At 36.4% G+C, this 22,799-nt stretch overlaps 1 protein-coding gene across 3 annotated transcripts in view; it reads right to left on the bottom strand.

The window, feature by feature from the left end:
* CDH9 (cadherin 9) overlaps positions 1-22,799 on the bottom strand; it is a 79,247-nt gene that overhangs the window by 45,782 nt on the left and 10,666 nt on the right. For all 3 annotated transcript variants that reach the window (XM_074893001.1, XM_074893012.1, XM_074893023.1), the window contains exon 2: positions 5,381-5,675. In XM_074893001.1, coding sequence (XP_074749102.1) covers positions 5,381-5,675 — 295 coding nt within the window. The remainder of the gene's footprint in view (positions 1-5,380; positions 5,676-22,799) is intronic.

The raw sequence follows: 22,799 nt of genomic DNA, 5'->3' as shown, positions 1-22,799 counted from the left end.
TGTATAATGTATAGTGTATAGTTGTTTCCAGTCAGAAAAGTTATTTGGTTAGGTGTGCAAGATTCTGTGTATATATGGTTATAACTAATAACCTTCATCATCTTAAGTATCTATGAAGGTAATGCAGGACTACACTGACTTGTCATCTCATATAGTCTTAGTAAAGATGATCGTCCTATTCTAGGGATCTTGTGTGATCTTAGTCTTCTTTCTTTCTTTCTTTCTTTCTTTCTTTCTTTCTTTCTTTCTTTCTTTCTTTCTTTCTTTCTTTCTTTCTTTCTTTCTTTCTTTCTTTCTTTCTTTCTTTCTTTCTTTCTTTCTTTCTTTCTTTCTTTCTTTCTTTCTTTCTTTCTTTCTTTCTTTCTTTCTTTCTTTCTTTCTTTCTTTCTTTCTTTCTTTCTTTCTTTCTTTCTTTCTTTCTTTCTTTCTTTCCTTCTTTCTTTCCTTCTTTCCTTCTTTCCTTCTTTCCTTCTTTCCTTCTTTCCTTCTTTCCTTCTTTCCTTCTTTCCTTCCTTCTTTCCTTCTTTCTTTCCTTCTTTCCTTCTTTCCTTCTTTCCTTCTTTCCTTCCTTCTTTCCTTCCTTCCTTCCTTCCTTCCTTCCTTCCTTCCTTCCTTCCTTCCTTCCTTCCTTCCTTCCTTCCTTCCTTCCTTCCTTCCTTCCTTCCTTCCTTCCTTCCTTCCTTCCTTCCTTCCTTCCTTCCTTCCTTCCTTCCTTCCTTCCTTCCTTCCTTCCTTCTTTCCTTCTTTCCTTCTTTTTTTCAGAATATTTTCTGTCCTTTTCTTTCAGGTGAACTTACTTTCACAGCAGCAATAACCTTAATATGCATTCCTCACTCAATAATTTTTCAGTTTGTTCTTCCTTAATGACTTACTTTACACAATCCTTCAACCTCAAATTCCATTTTAAACTCTACAGTCCAAAATCAACTAAGAGGTTTGGCCCTACTTTCTTACAAAATCTGACTTTTGGACATCTATTTGACAACTGCCTAATCTGTGAACAGCAATATATAACAAAACCACTGAAGAGATTAAGTGTTGAGATGTAATGAACCTACCTGCATAATTGACAATTCTGTAAATCTGTGATTTTCTGCAATAAACACTATGTTCAGGAAAGCATTATTTCAACTGCATATATAGACAAAAGAAAAGCTAGTAGTTGCTCATTCAATCATACCTATTGAATGAAGAATAATTACAACTTCTTAAATGCCATTTTCATGATGCATTGGAGATTTTTTAATGGATATCCTAGCCACTGTGGGAAGTATGAACCAGGAGCTACTTCCACAGCCCATTGTATCAGTTTTTTCTTCTTTTCCCTGCATTTTGTTGTATGTGCTGCCCAGTGCATATTTGCTAGTTTACATTCATATAGCTTTCTTTTGCCTAGATATTTCAAGAACTACATTATCTTCATTATGTATTTTATGTGTTCTCTTGTGTGCTTTATGGGAAGGTTTATAAGAGTACCACTTGATCACCTGTGAATTGTATTCCACCTACAACAAGAATCTCACATTTTCACTCCCAAGTTACTTTCTTCACTTACGGAATCTGCTCCCTTATCTGGAGGAATAGGACAGAGGGACTCCAAGAAGGAATATATTTGTGTATTCCTTATTTACCTATATGTACATCCTGACTGTTGAATTAGCATTCTTATGACTGACTTCAAAAATACAGAATTTCTGTTTCTTGAATGGACTGATGGGGATTTGAGTTCTTATTCTCTGCTATTTAAGAAATTGCAAAACTACTTTTACTCATTCAAATTCAAATGCTAAAAATATCCATTCCAGTATAGACTTTATATCCCCAAATGCAAATATAAACTAAACATAGCAAGGAGTAACTCAGATCCTTTTTTTTTTTTGCCTTGATATTGGAAGCTAAGGGGCTTTTTTTACTGTTTAAATTCTTTTCCTCTAATTCTTTTTTCACAGTAAAATTCACTTTTACTTGGTCTTTTATGGACACTTTTTCAGCTTAAAGTACATAATGGTACTTATACTATCATCATCCTCATCAAATAGATGTTTCACAGACTTAAAATTTCACAGGTAGTAACAAAGCACTGGATCTTATTCTGATCTCTTTTATTCATGCTTCTCCATTCACTAATGAAGTTGGACTAAGTGATAAGGTTAAACATGGACATCATGCTTTTTATGCTATCTATTCCTATGGAGTTCCTTCCTTACAAATATATTTCAAACTAAATATGACAGGTGCACTGCCAACATTTTTCCTCACAGATTATAAGGAAATTAAACTCTGAATGGTAATACTGTTTCTGTTTCCATGTACCTTTAAAAGAACCTCCTGATTTCAGGGCAGAAATCAGGAAGTCTAAAGCCCAGCTGGAAATTACCCTGGCTTCAGCAATCAAGGACAACAAGAAATGTTTCTGTAAGTATGTCAGTAGCAAAAGAAAGACCAGGGAGAGTATCCATCCCCTGCTAGATGCAGGAGGAAACATGGAAACAAGTGATGAGGAGAAGGCTGAAGTCCTTAATGCCTTCCTTGCCTCAGTCTTTAATAGCAAGACTAGTTGTATTGAGGGAATCCAGCCTCCTCAGCCAGAGGACAGAGACTGGGAGAACGATCTCCCCTCATTCCAGGAGGAGACAGTCAGTGACCCACTGCATCACATAGACATACACAAGTCTATGGGACTGGATGGGATACACCCGAGGGTGCTGAAGGAGCTGGCTGGGGTGCTCGCCAAGCCGCTTTCCATCATTTACCAGCAGTCCTGGCTGACCAGGGAGGTCGCAACAGATTGAAATTGGCCAATGTGATGCCCATCTATAAGAAGGGTCGGAGAGATGATCCAGGAAATTACAGGCCTGTCAGCTTGACTTCGGTGCCTGGGAATCTGATGGAGCAGCTCATCCTGAGTACCATCATACAACACATGCAGGACAACCAGATGATCAGGCCCAGTCAGCATGGGTTTATGAAAGGCAGGTCCTGCTTGACAAACCTGATCACCTTCTACAACAGGGCAATCTGCTTATTGGATGAGGGAAAGGCTGTGGATGTTGTCTACCTTGACTTTAATAAGGCCTTTGACACCATTTCCCACAGCATTCTTCTGGAAAAACTGGCTGCACGAGGCTTGGATGGGCACACACTTTGCTGGGTAAAAAACTGGCTGGATGGCCGGGCCCAAAGAGTTGTGGTGAATGGAGTTAAATCCAGTTGGAGGCCAGTCACGAGTGGTGTCCCCCAGGGCTCGGTTTTGGGGCCACTCCTGTTCAACATCTTTATTGATGATCTAGAAAAGGGGATCAAGTGCACCTCAGTAAGTTTGCAGATGACACCAAGCTGGGTGGGAGTGTTGATCTGCTCGAGGGTAGGGAGGCTCTGCAGAGAGATCTGGACAGGCTGCAACGATGGGCTAAGGCCAACTGTAGGAGTTTCAATAAGGCCAAATGCCGGGTGCTGCACTTGGGCCACAACAACCCCCAACAGCGCTACAGGCTTGGGGAGGAGTGGCTGGAGAGCTGCCAGTCAGAGAGGGACCTGGGGGTGTTGATTGACAGCCGGCTGAACATGAGCCAGCAGTGTGCCCAGGTGGCCAAGAAGGCCAATGGCATCCTTGCTTGTATCAGAAATAGCGTGGCCAGCAGGGACAGGGAAGTGATCTTATCTCTGTACTCGGCACTGGTGAGGCCGCACCTCGATTACTGTGTTCAGTTTTGGGCCCCTCACTACAAAAAGGACATTGAATTACTCGAGTGTGTCCAGAGAAGGGCAACGAAGCTGGTGAAGGGTCTGGAGCACATGTCGTATGAGGAGCGGCTGAGGGAACTGGGGTTGTTTAGTCTGGAGAAGAGGAGGCTGAGGGGAGACCTCATTGCCCTCTACAACTACCTCAAAGGAGGTTGCAGAGAGCTGGGGATGAGTCTCTTTAACCAAGTAATAAGCGATAGGACAAGAGTTAATGGCCTCAAGTTGCGCCAGGGAAGGTTTAGACTAGATATTAGGAAGCATTTCTTTACAGAACAGGTTGTTGGGCATTGGAATGGGCTGCCCAGGGAGGTGGTGGACTCTCCATCCCTGGAGGTGTTTAAGAGTAGGGTCGACATAGCGCTTAGGGATATGGTGTAGTTGGGAACTGTCAGTGTTAGGTTAACGGTTGGATGAGATGATCTTCAAAGTCCTTTCCAACCTAGATGATTCTGTGATTCTGTGAAGCATTGTTGGACCCTTTGCATTATACATAGTAGCGTAGGTATTCCCTTCTCATGATTATAGAAGAGAGTTATAAAATAGAGTCCTGTTCCATTATACTTCTGCTACTGTCCTGAGAGATAATTATTAGCTTCTGGAAATTTTTTTGCAAAGATACATATTAGTCACAGATGTTGATTGGTATCTTATTGTCTCTCTTAGCAATGCCATAATCTAGGGCTGATTTTGCAGACCATTACAGTAATTCATGATAAGTAAATAACTCTTGACAATTTACCTGTCAGTTGTTTCCCATAACCTGTGTATTTTATGCTTACTCCTCAGAGAGACTGTCTCTGCTGTAAAAGAGTGGAGCACTTAGGCAATCATGATATCTTCTGATGCATGCGTGTAGGTGAATATTATCTATCACTTTATAGTATTTGAACAAAACTGACAGTATTATTTTCCTTTGATGCTATAGTTCTCACCCATCTTCTACTGTTGCTCCACATTTTTTTTTTCAGTGCAGCAGTTGTGAATAGCTGTAAGTTTTTATCCATGAAAAAAATATATTTAAAACAAAAAGAAAAAAGAGTTATTTCTTTGGGGAAGGGGTTCATATGTTTGGTATCTTAAAAAACCCCAGACAAACAAGTCCATATTAAAAATAACATCACCAACAAATACTAATATTGATACCAAAGAGAAAAATAGTTTAAAAAACATAGCAAAAAAACCCAAAACTAATTTTTAGGTATTTGTAGGAACATATTTTGCATCATTTTGATACATTAATGATTTTACATACTTACATGCTGAAAGTTGTTTATGACTAAAGGTGCAGAAATATTTGGTAAATTAGACTACATGTACAAAGACGATACATTTTATACAAACTGTGGCAAAACTATGTAGCAACTTATAAGACACCATATATGCTACCTTGACGGTTCTGTAGGACTTAAAAGTAAGAAGTAGCTTATAGTGTGGAAAAAGTATTAAAAAGTAGTTGAAGATGAAACACATAAATAAAAGCAGAAGCCAATAATTTATGATATATTACTGGCAACAAAAACAGTTCTATGGATATTCACAGAAACTAGTATTAAGTGCCTCAAATAATAAATTACTTTTAAGTTCCAAAGCAACTCAAACTCATTTGTATTTTACATAAGGATAAGTTTTTACCTACCAACTCCAGACATCTCCGGAATACTGGCGGTGTACATGTCCTTGGTGAATTTTGGTTCATTGTCATTGATATCGTGGATTTTAATGATAAATTCAGACTCTGGCTCCACTTGTCTTCCAGTTTTTCTGTCTATAGCCTTGGCACGTAGCACATACAGGGACTTTTCTTCTCTGTCCAATTTCTTTGCAGCATGAATATCTCCTGTATTTTCATCTATAATGAACAGACTGCCAGCCCCATCTCCTGTTAATATGTATTTTAAATTTCCATCTCCTTTATCTTGGTCAGTGTGTAGCTTCAGGGAGGTAGAAAAGAAGAATTCTATAAATATATGCATTGTTATTACAGACCAAATCATTCAGCATATATGAATAAGTCTGTACAATCTTGACTATAATTGGGGTCAGTAGTGGTTATCTTCTGTTTCACTGTTGGAAAAATTGAAAATTTGAGACTCAGCCATATACAAAAAATAGCTCTAAACAAACTATAAGGACACAAGGGGATATAGAAGATATTGGAGTAGTTTTTAAAATTACCAACTTAAAACAAAAAATGTTATTTCTTTGAATATGCTCTTCAGAAACTACCAGAAGCCTTTCTTTTGAAGATGGCAAGGGGTGTAAAATTCCTAAGTTTCTATTTGCAAAGTAACACTTGTCTTCCCATTTGTTCATTGCCAGTAAGGCAATCAGCTACCTTGTAACAACATAGAAGAAATGAGTTTTAAGGATTATAGCTTCTGAACTCCCCCAAATCATCTATAAATGTTCTGATTTAAGCAACTTGTACAACTCTAGTTGTATTTTTTTTTTTTTTTTTTTTCCCTTTAGGAACATCTTACCTCAGTTAATTACTTCCTTCCTTGTACTCCTCTCCACTCAGGAGAAATAATTTTCAAGAACACTAGGAGGTAAATTTTCAAAGCATCGAGTGGGGTTTAACAGTCCATTTCCTACTACCTCTTCATAAGAGTTCAAAACTGTATCCCTGTGAACTTATAGGCACTGATTAGTTTGCCAAATAGAACCATTATGAAAAAATGCCTACATCCAAAGCCAAAGCAAGCCATTGAAGCTGACCTAGGTACTAGAAACTCTCACATAATACTCTTTTTTGGAAGTCTGTTCCTCTTATTTCCTTTACAAGGACCCACAGTTCCTTTTTATGAACATCTGAAGTATATTTTCCTCAGTTTTATGCTTACAGTCACATCTGGCCACAGATTGGTGACCTGAGCATTTTTCAAATGTGGATAGAATCTTATCCCAGCATTTTTTTATATTTCTCTGAGAAGAAAAATATGGTATATCATCCACCTGAGAAAATATTTTTCAGTAATAGTAAAGTTATATACTCTAGATAGTCACTAGAGACAGATAAGTTATTTGATGCCACTTATTTCCTTGTTTCCTTGTTTCTGTATTCCTTCCAGTGTTTATCTCCATTTTTTGTAGCTCAGCCATTACATCTTTTAATTACTCCACCTGTATGAAAGGTGATTGTGGCAGATTTTGTTGAATTTCTTCACTTTGATTTTTTCCTCTAGTTTAACACTGTAGCCTAACACTAGTCACCAAATGGTCTTCTAGAGGTAAGACTGAATAATACTTAACACAATATATTCAGTGTATATCTGTAATAAATATCTGTGAAAATTCTTAAGGATTGCATACAATGGGTTAGAAGAATTAAACACAACATACATACAGCATTCAAAAATATGTCCCTGTCAACTTGTCAACTCTACAGGTAATACAGAGAAAATAAACTTAAATATTATATGGGTATCTTGACAGAGTGTGGAGCATTATATTATCAACATACAAAGTTCATTAAAAATATTTAATTCTTATTTTCATATTTGATTCTTATTTTCAGGAAAAAAAGAAGAGACTTATTTGTATGTCAAGTACAAAATATAGCATATGTCTTTCAGTCAGATGATTCTGTCTGGTGCCTCACAGGACAACTTCCTGTCCATAAGAAACAGTGTACATTCATTCTTGTTGAGGTATTCCTCACCTTGTGGCATAAATATTTTTCTCTTTTTCTTTCTTATTTTTTCTTATTCATTTTTATTTCTTATATTTTTCTTATTCTTATTCTTTCTCTTTTTTTCTTGAGGTAGAACTTTTTAAAATATGCCAAATAAGAAACAGATCTCAAGACTGATGACTTGCACCTGAACCTAGTTTTCTTATGAAGACAGACCAGCTTCTTTTTGAGTCTTTAAAATGTCCAGGTACCTGTTACAATGCCCCCTTAAGATCCTCAGCAAGCCAGCTGGGGAACCCTCCAGAGCAAGACCCATGTCTGGGAACTGGTGATGGATCAATCCCATGGGTCAGGAGAAGGGACATCACTTAACAGAAGACATTAAGGAGGTTGGAGCCTGTGTGAAGCTTACATCCTTTCTCAAAACCAAATATAAGGAAGTACTTCTCAATTTTCACACAAGACATCATTGAATAATCAGTAATTTGTCAAACTGTTTATAGGACTGACATTAGTCATGTAACTGTTTAGGTTAGACATGTGAGTTCTCAAAAGCTGAGTAGTTGCACATTCTGTCCTGTATTTACAAAGTTACTTTTTGTGTTTTCGAAATAACTTCCATCAATCTCTCTGGGGTTTTTGGTTTTCTTCCTGCACATGTATATGCTCCAACACACGTTGTTATTGATAGAAATTTATTTAACATGCTTATTGTTGTATGAATTAAGCTAGGCTCTGACCCACAGGTATTATCTCCATAGCAGCCTGCCTGACAGACTGCAAAGAAAGAGACTTAACTTACAGGAGCTCTGGTCTTTAATTAAAAGGCCTCCTATGCATGGGAAGATGGGAATATATCCAGAGACACTAGAAGTTTCCCACTTTAAAAACAAGCAGCCATTACTGAAACAAAATATCACAGATATCAACTGGAAAATAAAAGAAAGAAGGGGGTAAGGGGTAGAATGAGATTTTTATATTGTCTTGATTTAGAAATCAAGAAAACAAAATTCATAGTTTAAATAGGAATATATTTTATATGTGCAATTTCATCAGAAAGAATAAGTACATAATATGCATTTTATTGGACATTATATCTGGAATGTTATTTTAATATAATTTTACATGAAAGTGTGGTAATAATGTAGTTCATATTTGAAAACCTGCTAAATGCTTTTTCCAGTCAGTTCTGCTACCCAAAGAATCTTTCAGAGACTATAAACTGACTTAAAGTTAGTACTTACTAATATTACAAATTTTGCTATTTGAAATTTTTTATTCCTACAAACTCTTTGTAGACTTGGAGAGCTAGTCATCTGCTGAAAAAAGGTCCTATATACTAAAAAAGAAGACAGATGCAGATGAGTAGCAGAGATCCAGGCTGTAAATGTTAATAGTGTTAGCTTGCCAACCCCATTTTGATTGTTCATATGAGCAACTCTGATGTCAATCCAGGGTCGACAACCTCTTGAAACAGGGTGATGATGAGCAAGTAGTGGGAGCAGTGATCTTTTCTGTGCTAACAAGTGGTTCTCGAAAAAAATCACATCTGTCCATTGTCAATCCCTTAACTTGCTCCTCAACTATACATAGATCCTCAGAGAATAGGTTAATTTATTTTATCTGTCTGTTCAAACTGTCTACAAAGGTGTCAGGTCGCTCAAACTTTGATGAGTATTTCAAGCTTCCTACTTATGTTTTTATCAAATGATAAACAGAATTTTCAAGCATGATAAATTTGGGAATAGAATGTGATTTCTTAGCAATGAAGAGTTCCATGTCTTATTGCCAATTTACTATAAGTAAGATCACTTGAAATGCAGTTTCAAATTATCACTTATTCTACATGGAACAATTTCTAATACCTATGTATGTTTTGTTTTGCAAAACCAAAAAATCTTCACTGATCTGTGAAGTAATTTTGCAACATCATAGTTTGTGAAAAAAAATGGGACCATTTTCCTACTTAAGAATAAATAAAGCAAAACATTATCCAGCATCTTATAGAAATAAAATACTAATTGTGTAAAACAGAACAATGAAACCATTCTCTCACTATAATGGAGTTATATAATTACAAAATGTGTTTTAAATTTATGAGACAGAGTAACTCCACATGACTGTAGATGTTTATGCAAAATAAGTATAGGGTTATATACATTTGTAAAAAGATACTGCAATTTAATTTTGACCAACCAATTGTGTTTCTTTATGACTGGTAATCTTCTATAAACTGTTTAAATATTTTGAATTTATAATATAAAATATGATTTCAGCTTTTCAAATTGTGATTGTTCTACAGAGAGCCTGCAGAAAATCACCTACAGAAAACCACATGCAAAAATGTGGTGTGTTATAAGTTTTCAATGTCATGCCCTTTATTCACTAAAACAAAGGGACAAGAACAGAGAAATTTTCTAAATCCTATTTCCAGATATAGTAAATGGTTTTACATACAAAATAGTTTGTGGCTTTTTTTTTTTTTTTTTTTTTAGTTAGTAAACTCTTTATGTGTGAGAAGGAGGCTCAGATGTTCAAACTGGAAAAATAGTATTCATACATTTGATCTGAAGTAATCTTTGACTGCTGTGGTTTCTCTCTACATTTCACAGACTCAGCAGGTCTGGGGATGTCCACCGTTTACTATGAGCAGAAAGGCATTCCTGTTGAGATACTTTGTTTTGGTTTGTTCTGCATGATCCTTTTTCTCTATTTGGGGTGGGGTAGGTGAGCAAGAAAAAAATTCTATATGGGTGGTAAACAAATGTCTCAAATTCATCCTTTCTCATATCATAAATTGTTCATTGTGCAATTTCTGTGAAGACCTGGCACCTCAGAGGAGAACCATGAAATACTTTGATAAAGGAAAACAAACAAACAAAAAAAAACAAATCAGATAATATATTAGATTACTCAGTATATAGTGACCCCACTGATAATAAATGCTATCCCCATTCCATTCAATATCCAGCATCAATTCATATGAAACATATTGGAGTAAAGACATAACTTAGAAGATGCACTGCTGAGTATCTTGATGTCTTAATATCCTTTGGCACACATTTCTATAGTCTTCTGTGTGGCTGGCTAAACATGTTCTCAGCACAACTTTTCCTGAGGATCTTCAGAGACAAAGACATTGGTAATGGTTATGGAGGTGACAATTAGTTATTTCTGTAACAATGTATGTCTTATAAATACGGACATATTTATAAATGCTCTCTCAATCTTTTTCCTTTATTTACATAGGAAAAATATGCATCTCAAATTATCTATCCAGTTCTGGGAAACTAAGTTTTTATGTGATGTGATAATTGTGATTTGATGTTCTCAAAAGAAATCTTGACATAAGTTTACATGTGTCCCTGTTACTGTAATTTCCAATAAGTAAATGAGTAGTCAAACAACAGATTATCTCAGAGGTCTGTAGCATAATCCTATTTCCCCTAAATTAAGTACCTTGTTCTTTTGACTTACCCTCCACTCTCACGTAGCACTCAATATTTATCAGCAAATGATGGTTATAACACATATCTGCCTGGTTTCAGGAGGTATTCTATTTAACTATGCATTCTTAGTATGTCCAAGGCTAATCCATAGCTTCTCTAAAAACTGCTATTATACAGAGTAGAGAAGGATATCAACATTCTTTGGAGGGAAAAGATATCTCTATCTCATAAATTATCAAGTTCAGGAATTAGTATGGAATGGCAAAACAAAACATAGAAGAAAAGAAACAATGTTGCCTTAGAAAAGAGTTCCTTAAAGGACAATGTTTAAAAGTACTTGACTGTTTCTTATTAATGTAATTTTAATTTACTAAATTTCCTGTAAACTGTACAGCTGATCTGTTTCACAGCTCTGTGTATTAGAGGGTAACTCTTTTCAAGTTAGGCAGACATATAATCAATGGAAGAAGGGAGAATCAATGGACACAGTTAACAAATTATATAGTGATATGAATGAATTTTCCCCATTTAGAAGCAAGAAATTACCAGACTTCATTTAGATTTCATTTTACTTGCAATTTATTTCTGTACAACTATTGTTGCAGAAGAAAAGGGGAAAAAAAAGAGCAAGATGAGATACTTGTGACTAGTGAGATTGTTATGAATAAATACAGTGAAAACACTTATTTGGTTGCCTAAATTCAGAAAAGAGGTATTATCTCTCTTGTGGAGAGGGATGACCAGAAAGGAAGGACAAAGACACATCAAGGAGAGAGTAGATCCATGTTTACATTGTGGTAGGCATTGTACTAATGCTTACAGCTTAGATGGCTTACAGTGTGCCTCTGTACCACGGTATAGAAAAAGGGCTATTACAGATTTCTTACCTCCCCTGCCTCCACCCACACAGTTGTCTCCACCAGAGGAATCCTGATAATCCATGATCTTCTGTCTCAGTATCTGTTTGCCTGTAAGTGTCTTTTAGAAAGTGTGATCAATGTTCTTTCCTTATTTTTTAAGTGAAGATATGTTGCAGTCAAATTAACTCTTTTTAGTGTCACTAAATTGGTATGTCTGCATATTTCAGTGGTAGATGGAGACCACACTGGTTTCCACATTGTTGTGGTGAAACTGCTACCAGAACACAAGCAAACCTCTTGAAGGGTATGTCGAGAATACAAGATTACATGGAGCCTGCAATCACAGTTAGAATGCAGATACACATGGGACGGTCAGAGGGAAAAAAAAAAAAAAAACAAAAACTTTTAAAGTCGGAAATCTTTTTTTTCAGATGTGTCATAAACTTATTAGCTAGATAGGCAGGTGACTGATAGCTGACGTGGAGGATAAGTGAATTCATGTGCATGCCCAGTCCCAGGTCCAAATGCTGAAAACTCCAAACTCTCTAACATCCTGGTCACACATTAGAGAGAGGAGGCTCCTATCCATCTCAGCTATTTTTATTTTCTCTCCTCAAACCAGGACAAGGAGAAATGGGAGGAAGATGCAAAACTGAGTGTTTTCTTGGCATGGGGAAGCAGTTCTGGGTCCCACAGGTTAGATAAAGGTGTGTTACCTTTCCTCCTGTGTTCACTGTCAACAATGTTGCCTTGTATATTGTGAAATACTGCACTTGGTGTGTTCATCCTTACTTGCTATTTATTGTTGTGTAAAAGTAGAAGTTCTTTAAGCAGAAGTCCTACAAATTACATTAGAAAATTTTAATGTACTTACAGTATTTTTTAAATTCATCCTGTAGAATTGTGAAGGTATTTTCATAATTTCTGTAAATATTCTATAATAATCTGAAGGGCTTAATTCCTCTTTCATATTATAGTTGTGTGAAGCAATTTCTAAGGAGTTTACTGCACTCTGCTATTTCTTTCCACCTCCACTAGTACAGTTATATTGTATTTATATTTACACAAAACACTGAAAAGTCTCATGGTAAATTTGTGTATGCCTGTATATGCATTTTAGATGTTTGGAGCAATAGCCTATTGCATGCTCTTTGTTCATTTTGGCTGGAATAGGGTTTTGTTTCAGTGTGTATGATTCAAAGGTCTTTCTGAAAGGAGGACATTAGGGTTTGCTTACTGTTTGTTTTTTGGTTTTGTTTTTTTTTTTTCCTTCCAGTTGCTGGAGGCATAACAATAAAGACACAAAGTGTAAATGGTGCTAGTTATTTTGGTTTGAGACTATCACAAGTCAACAGGGGAAAATTGGAAGTTATAAAAGATTATTTTTCCCCCCTGTGAAAATGAAAGCTGAACCAAGAGTTATGCTGGTATTGTCTTTTTATACCAAATGTATTTCTATTTAAGGTTTTGCTAAACCATAACGCAGCTGTCCAAACACACCTCTGTTCTTTTTATATTTCATGTGCAATTTATGCTTCAGATGGAAAACATTCCCCCTCCCTCCCAAAACTCTGCGTATTCAGCCTCTTAGTTCCTTGTACAGTTAAGGTACTTTCCACAACCCAGTCCCAACTTTGCCTTTACTAAAAAGCCTTTTCCTTGAGATTAGCTTTCATATCATTGCTTTCTTTACAGCTTAAGGCAGAGGACTCAAGGCATGTATAACATCAGATTTGAAAACTTTTCCATAAAATTAACATAATGAAACATTATATTAATAGTTTGACATCTAGAAAATGTTGAGTTTGGCTGTAATATATCCGGACCTACTGACTCTGGAAAATGTATAGGGAAACTATAATAGACTGTACATGGCATAAACGATCAACTTGGCAGTGTCCTTAACTGTCAGATTTACTATGGCTCTTTCAAATATGCTTATGTCTTCTTAAATGTGAAAGCAATAAGCAAAAATAGTAAGCAGTGGGAAGGAACAAGGAAGCATAAGCTACTCAGGTGTGTTCAAAGTGAGCTTTTCTGAAATGAGAGGAAAAAAGCAAATTTCTGTACTTTTAGGATTCCTTAAACATCTTTTAATCACAGTTTCTAGCTAAAGCTCCTGGGCTGAGAGAAGAAACATGAAATACAGGAAAACACAAACTCATGTGTATGTTACTTTTACAAAGCCATGTGTCTATTTACATCAAATTTCTATTCATATATGGTGATTGTACTATTTATTCTGAAGCTGTGGCACAGATAAAGATTAAGCTTTCCAAGTCTGCCCAATATGTATTAAAGCACAAATTGATTTGACCCCAGGAAACTTAACTGCAATTATCATTGTAATCTTACTCCAAGTAAAGAAGGTTATACATATAGAGGTGGGAAAGAAGACAGTATTTGCAAAGGAGGCTGCATGAGTATTACGTAAACCAAAATAAATTAATTCATACCAAAAATGCAAGAAATGTACTTGAAATAAGAGCTTGTGCCATCTCAGCCAACCCTAAAATCTCACAGAAAATACATTGAGTGTTAGTGATGGGTAGGTTATTAACCAGTGCTCCCACTCTATGATTTCAGACTTTTGTGGGATTTACAGAAGCTATGATACAGCATCAACAGCAGCTCAGCCAATATTATCCTTCATTAGCATTTTAACTAATTAAAAACTCTAAAGATATCTTAATAACTGTAGTAGTTCTTCAGTGTGGATTGCAGTAGCAGTATCTGCATTGCTTTAATTTTCTATTTATGTGGGTTTAATCAAAAGTTTTATGCATGTGCTAACTGGCAATGTATTTACCTGACTTGAATTTGTGACATCAGCACAAACTTCTTAATTAAACAAACTCTGCGTGTGATGGTAACCTAAGTGACTGTATATTAAACATGGTAAATGACATTTACTTTTCTTATCTTCTGTTTTCCAGCATCTGGTTCTTGTGTTCAGCTGTCTATTGTTACAAATTCTCTAGAGAATGATATTGTAAAAACCACTGCTGACATCAGCTCCAGGTGCTGATTTTTACTTAGTAGGTAAGGGTAAATCTGGTTTTCATTCACAAAGGTTTCAGCAGAATTCTTAGAAGTCTTTTGGTTCTGCTGATACAAACAGAATATGGGGAAATTAACTCCCTCCACATACATCTACCCATACCTAGCAGGGAGTCCTGGAAACCAGAGATGTTTTCTCAAGTGCCTTTTTCCCTGTCATACTTTGTACATCTGTGCCCTATATGCCAGGCTGTAGTCAAATCTGGAAAAGTGGTTGCATTCTTACTTCTGCACAAATAATTAGATTCTGCACATATAATTTCTTTGTTTGTTCTCCACTCTCTATTCTTCAAATCAGCAACTGGGTTGCAGGGTTTCAGCCTGATGAAAAGAGCCGAACTGTTTTTTATGGTTTGCCATACCCTGTCATTTGGCTGTTCCATAAGATACAAGTTTACAGGAAGTGACTATAGTAATCAATTATGTCCATAGGTCAGAAATTATCACATCATAACATCAAGCACTGTCACTTTAATCAATCCCTGGAAGAGTGGTAAATCCATCATTATTTTAAAGGCTTCACAATGAGGAAGGATATTTTTCTCAGAGATTTTTCTCTCACCAGAAACTTCTGAGTGAAATCTGTCTCTCTGTGTGATATGTCTTGCTGTTTTAGAGGCACTCAAAATGCACTGTAGTTCCAAAAGATGTGCACAGAGATAGGCAGGAATAAAAGCTCTGGCACTGGAAGCAACATGAGTTCATCATATGGATGGATTATCTCTTACCCTCCACAGAACTAACTGATCTGGTCTCAGCTTTACACTAATAAGCATATAAGAAATACTTTAGTAAGGGAGACCAATGGTTTGTCTAGACAAGTACTTTATCTCAGAAGCAATAAGAGATGCTGGTTTGAGAGAGCATGCAAGTCTGGCCACTGTAATTTTTCTTCTTTTACACTCCCTGCCTCCCTGGTCCCAGCATCTACAACTATCAGATTAGAATAGGGATGTTAAAGGGACCTGTGCTGGGGTCTTTTTGTTTTGGTTTGTTTTGGTTTGGTTTTGTGTTTTATTTTGGTTTATGAATCTGATGTTCTTGAACTTGTCTCGTTCATTGCCTTAAGTTTGGACAAGTACTGCCTTGACTGAAGTTACACTGAACTCACCAATATACTGTTTCCAGTTGTGGGTCATGCACAATGATCTGAAGAACACATCAATAACAGGAGCATTTTATTAGTTTTAAGCACAATTTTACATGTATATATACATATATGTATGTATACTTTAGATGGACTGAAAGTCATACAACATAATGCAAGAGTAATAGAGTAAGTTGTTGAGATGTGAGGCAATATGATCAAAGAGTCTTTTTTGGCCCAAAATATGTAAACAAGCATCCAGGTTTCCAGCACCAAACAAACAAAACCAGACTGTAGGCCTGCTGACTCAAAGGAATCAGATCCCAAAATGTGCATTCTTCCTAAACTGTGTAACTATATGTTTTTTCCAGAAATATTCAAAATATTTTAAGTAATTTACTATCTTTAAAACATATTTACTTTTACATGAATACATTTCAGACCTAAAAAGCAATGATTTTGAGTTCTCCATGCTTATTGATTCACAATGATCTCTACCACAAAGCTTCAGATTACAGTTTAAGAAAATGTATTTTTCCTAAGATCCTGCTTTGCAAACTGATAAGCTAAATATTTTGTGGACACTGTACACACCTCATAAGAAGAAATCTGTTGATTCCTCAATACTCATTTCAGAATGTGGTTGTTAAGTGCTGTCACTTTAAATACCTCAAATGTTTATCTAAAACAGAACTTTCAAATGAAAGGTAGTGGAAGGTAAGTAACATCATTACCTGACTTAAAGCATCACTGAGGCCCTTTGCTACTGCATATTTATTGGCACAGTTAACCAAACAAAAAAGAAAAATGCAGGCTGAAATTGACTTAAAGTATTATACTGTTTCTCTGTTTTGCAGACTATTGGAAATGTGAGCTGTCATACCAACCGAAGGGTAATCAGTGAAAGTATACTGTAGAGTTATCCTTCTCATGCCTTCCTCAGTCTGAGTGCAATTCCCCTGCCCTGTGCCTGACTCAAGACACAGAGGTGCATTCCCAGCTCTTGGTAAAATCTGAGAAGCAGATTCTCAAGGCAGCTATACCAAAGCATCCAGTTTGAAATCAGGATGGGGCATAATAAGCACCAAGCCTTGGATCTATGTTGTGATAATGTAGCTTCCTAAGTGAAGCTATTGTTCAGGAAAAGTATGCTGCAAAGCAGTACTTAAGAAATAAATAGGGTGGGGTTTTTTTGTTTTTTTCTTATTTGTCACTGATTTTATATTTATTGAAATTTTCATTACCTACTTTTACAGTTCTTTTAAATCTTCTTTCAAATTACCATCTTTGGAAAGTCGTCACTGTAATGATGACAAAGACAAGGCAGTGGCTGGAATAGTTATCAAAAGAACTTCATTATTTTCCCAGCACAACAGAACCTGGTAAGTGTAATTTCATTTGGAGGGAGCCTGAGATGGGCTTCGGGTTCTGTATAAACCACAGGCTGGTTGTACCTGTCTGATTAAGCATGAAGACTGTTGCTTAGACAGCCAGGATAAGGCTGCCTGTGACTTCAGATGGAAACTCCATGGAAGAGAAGTAGTGCCTAGAGAAGCCGAAGCATAAGGCCCAAACCAAGCGTAAAGCCCTGCAGATCAACAGTGTTGCTTCATCAAGGGTATGTTTAATTTAACAGCTGAATCTGCAAGCGATCAGATGAAATGACATTAATATGGAGCCATTAGACAATGCAGGAGTTATTTAAGAGTGATTCTTAAATTTTTTTTTATTAGATTCTCAGAGCAAATATTAATGAAAAAGAAGCCCAGCAGGAGGTACATAAATATGAATTAAACTAATGCTAGTTTAGCAGCATGGATAGTCAAAGTGTTTACATCTTGATAAAGCAGATAAAAATCTGAATGTATCAATGCTAATTTTGTATTACCTTTATGAAAAAATAAGATTCCAGAGGGGAGATGGAGTCTTCAATACTGATTGTCTGCATCCTTTGCTGAAATTCATTTTTGTCTAAAGAATTACTCTGTACTTTGGAGAAACACAAAGCACACAAAGTTAAAATTGGTTTTCTAACTATTCTATGACTTCATCTGGAGTAAAATGTTGACCGTGTTCTTGTTGACCATTTAAAGATATCTTTTAAGATAGAACTTGAGATTTTGCTAATATTCAAAATAAGAGATCAGGAGTGCTCTTTTTAAAATGGTTTTCATTCTTGATGTGTGCTATCCTTTCTGCTGCTTCTCTTCAAATAGATAAGCCTTGCCATTATGCTGAATTTGTCCCTGTGCAGTGGCTATTCAGTTCTGCATCTAGCTGTTGTCATTGACTGGCTCTGTGACCGCAAATCACTGTTTCAGCAGCTCTGCTGCAGTTTTCTCCTCAGAAGAACAGATATCATGTCATTGCCTTCCTCACCATAGGTACTGATCGTTTAATATAAAATACTTTGATGTATTTTATTGAATGGTACTTATGGAAGTGGAAATTATTAATAATCATAGCATCATCATTATATGGTTTTATTTATACTTTTCTCTTTCAACCTCATCAAAGAGATCAACATAAATCTTTACTTTATGCTGACCAAAAATAAATGTTATGGATATATATAAATATATACATTCTTATATCTTTTTAGAGTCATAAAATGATTTTAAACTGTGGGGTTTTCTCTTGTTTCTTTTTCTTTTGCACACTTTGAAATTAGACCAGATTTAGTCACCTGAAGTACAAAGACAATTAATATCCATACCTCTAATAGAATGAAAACAGAAGGCGTCATTCCTGTTTCCCTCCATTAACAGTGTTTTTGAAGGACTAAAGAATTTCTTCTGGGATAGATTCATATTGTGCCCCTCACTTCATGCCTTTCTGCACGTGATTCTAAATCTTTCAAACAGAATGGGTGGGAATCAGACTGTGACCTCTTTCACTTCACAATTACTAACCTGTACAGATATTTTTGTGTTCTGTGAAACTTAGAGAGACAGTTAAAAAAAAGTTTAATGATTTATTTTGCTTTCTTGCAACTACTCCACTTCTGTTTACTTCAGCAACACTATATACAGAAATATTTGCTTCCATGCCAAATTCCGCTTTACGTTAATGTTATTGTCCACAACATTTACATCTAATCAATATAGGTTTAAAATGAAAGATAAATATATATAGTTATTTCTTTTAGTCACTTGTGTTACACAGAACATAAAGTAACTTGTTCCTTTTTTTAAGAAAAATTATTGATTTAAAGGATCTTTAGTTTCAGCATTTTAAATCCAAATGCTGCAGTGGTAGAGAGACAAGGTAAGCAAATACTTTCTATATTTTATTTTTCATTTGTTAATTCAGTCCTATCAATCAGTTACCTGGCCCAGTTATATTTGAATATTTAATGCTCTGTTACCTCCTGGTATTTGACAGTGTTTATTCATCATAAATGCTTATTAAAATGAAAAATATGCTTACTTCCACAATCCCCATAAGACTGAACTACCAGAAAAGCATCATTTTTAAAGCTTGCATCAGTAGTTGCAACATTTTTAACAGTGTGATATAGTAGTGTTAATTCCACTCGAGCTGCATAGAAGTTGTAAACAGAACTTTTTTAAAAGAACACAATTTGTTCTCAATATTTAGAAACTAAGTATATTTCAGCACTTAATGAGAAATATGTAGCAACAGCTAAAAGCTCAGGGGCAAAAATGGCTACAGGTGGTGAACACAATCACAAATTTTAAGTTAGGTAAATACGTTTTATGAATGCTTGAGTAAAAATATGACAGTATCTGACTTAATACTTCTGTGTTCATCATTTTTATGTGTTAGGAAAAGTTACAGCAATCATCTATATCACAATTCAAGCATTCAAGCACTGTTCACCAGGTAGGTAGCTATTAAACATTTAGTTCTGTTTTTTCCTCCTTTTCATAGTATGTCCTGATATCTTACTCAACCCAGTACTTCCAAGCCCTGCTTTAATCAAATGTCTGATTCATGGCTGTTTTCATGATACTCCAGAGCTTTATATGTAATGTTTTGTGGAAGCACCTTATACAAAGACATGTTCTGAGGAAAAGTTTCATTAGATAAGTGTTGGTAATTACATTTTAGAGATGGAAAAAATAAAGTAAAATGTACATAAAACAGCATTCAATCAAATTCTATTAATAATTTTTTCCAGCATCACCAATTATTTTTAGGGCAGTGTTTGGGCTAGAACTTTATTCTTGTAGCTGAATTAACCATTCCAAAGACCTCTTTGAGATTTTTTTTAAGAGTTCTACAGCTTAAATAGAGAGGAATTGATGTAATTCTCCTTAGATTCCCTCTATGGAAATGGAGAATACATAAAAAATATTTCTCCTCAGTTAAGGCTAAAACTCATTTAGTATTATCAGCCTGATTGTCATTTCCTCACACTCACAATTTGACAAAAATGGTATGATGGTTCCCATCTGAAATGGGCATACTTGTCCCTGAAATGTGAAGCAAGATAGGGAGGAATTTATAACTTCTGAAATGTTCATGGAGACCGGAATGCCTTCTCACTCTTTTTATTACACTCTGCTGTGTGAAAACAGAAAAGAGAGGTTTCAGCAGATTTGCTTGACCAAAGTATGATATAAGAGAAAGCAAAAGTTATCCTAGTATGTTTGTGATGCTACGGAAATACATACAGCAAGGATTTGACTGTAGTTTTGTATTTCTATAACTGATAAGAGATCACAGATTCCTCTTTGATTGATATCCAGCATAGTGTCAAATTGACATTACATTGGCTAAACTAACATATTTTTCAGTTTCTAGAAGGCTGAAATGTGTGATGATTTCTGCAATGTACAGGGTTTGATGTATGAGACATATACAGGAAGAAAGGACTTGCTATTCTTGACAGTTACTTGTTGACAGCTCCTCTGTTTGTCTTCAAGGTGACTATTCATAAACCTTTCTCTGACTGACAAGTTGTTGCTCAATACCACCTTCTGATGCAGTCAAATTGCCCTTTCTCAGTAGTCACATACTGATTTGCTCTGATGGGTTTTTCACTCTTTTTATCACCAAGCTGGCAGGTACCAGTAAACCACAATATAGTCAAACACTTCCCTTATTCAGGATCGCTCCCATAATGTAATCAATGCAATAAATATATAACATAATAAAAAGTATCTTGTGAAATACATCTTCCTCACCCTCCCACCTTTTCATGCACAATAAATGATTGCCTGGTAATGATAGGTCTGCAGATTGCCACAATCTTCTCTTCCTGCAGGCTTAAGGCTGCAAGGCTGACAAATACCAGCCTATGAAGTTGTAATAAGATAGGGTTATTCTCTGAGTAAAAATTACCTATTGTGGCAGGTTTCTGAGCCAACCAGATCTTTTAGGCGGACCTGCTTAGGCCTTTCTGCATAAGGAGCTTGAAAAGACCAAGGTTTTTATGCTCAGAAAAGTCAATTTTCACTAAAATTAAAATGTTTTTTTAAATGGCAAAGGGAAGTTACCGCTGGAGACAGAAGAGATCTCCATTCTCCATGCCCACTTTGTCTCTAAATCAGGAGTTTTTACTCTGAGCCTTGGTTTTTGTTAGCTTGTCAACACCCTCAATCCCAGCAAACTCCACAGGGAGTCCTCCACCATGTAGGCCCTAGAGCCTCGTTACTGTTGTCCTGACTCACCCACTGGGTGGTCTGAGCACATTCTGGAGATCTCTGGGGAAGGGGAACTGTGACTAAGCAAGGAGCAAGCATTGTAGTGAACAATAAACTAGACTCTACACAGTACCCTTGCTGCTATGCTGGGTACTGGGTGAGCATAATTTTTCCACACCTGGGAGGAAGAGCATGGAGAGAGAGAGGGAAAACGGAAAAGAGCTGGGGAATTAGTTTTGGTTTGCCTTTATTGAATCATCTCGTATTGGCTTTGACTTTAAAAGTAACTGGGTAATTTTTCAGATGCCTGTATTTATGCTATGGATGAAGCTGTCACTTAGCCCTGCTAAATTATCAAAAATTATCTTGCAAATTCTCCTTTTTCCATTAAACAGAAAGGGTCTATAAAGGCACACAGTTAGTAGCTTTCTGCTTTTTTTTTCTTTTTACTTGAGAATCATTGCATACTGGATGTTCAGTCTAGAGAGGAAAAGGGAAGGGAAAAGGGAAGGAAATGAGGAAGGTGAGAGTTTGGAAATAACTGTTCGAGGATTTCCTCATTTCTTATGTCTTTGGGTTTATTTTGGTTTAGTTTTGTTTTTCAACAGCAATTTAGCTAATTTAACATTTCAGCTTCAAAACCACAAACAGATTCCTTGAAAACAGAACAGACAGGGACCAAAAGAGATAATATGTGCCATCCCCCTGCCTCCAGGTAAGATTAGTATGGACTTTCTGGCACCTGTGTTTTTACTTTGTATGAAAACCTCCAGTATCAAGATAATCCTGTCTCTCTGAGTGATCTTTACCTACTACAGAATCACAGAATCACAGAATCATCAAGGTTGGAAAAGACCTTGAAGATCATCTAGTCCAACCGTTAACCTAGCACTGACAGTTTCCAACTACACCACATCCTTAAGCGCTATGTCGACCCTACTCTTAAACACCGCCAGGGATGGGGACTCAACCACCTCCCTGGGCAGCCCATTCCAACGCCTAACAACCCGTTCTGTAAAAAAATACTTCCTAATGTCTAGTCTAAACATTCCCTGGCAGAAATTGAGGCCATTACCTCTTGTCCTATCACTTGTTACTTGGTTAAAGAGACTCATCCCCAGCTCTCTGCAACCTCCTTTGAGGTAGTTGTAGAGGGCAATGAGTTCTACCCTCAGCCTCCTCTTCTCCAGACTAAACAACCCCAGTTCCCTCAGCCGCTCCTCATACGACATGTGCTCCAGACCCTTCACCAGCTTCGTTGCCCTTCTCTGGACATGCTCGAGTAATTCAATGTCCTTTTTGTAGTGAGGGGCCCAAAACTGAACACAGTAATCGAGGTGCGGCCTCACCAGT

This window comes from Strix uralensis, chromosome 1, assembly GCF_047716275.1.
Source record: "Strix uralensis isolate ZFMK-TIS-50842 chromosome 1, bStrUra1, whole genome shotgun sequence".
Lineage (NCBI taxonomy): Eukaryota > Metazoa > Chordata > Aves > Strigiformes > Strigidae > Strix > Strix uralensis.
This window is presented reverse-complemented; position numbering and strand designations above follow the sequence as displayed.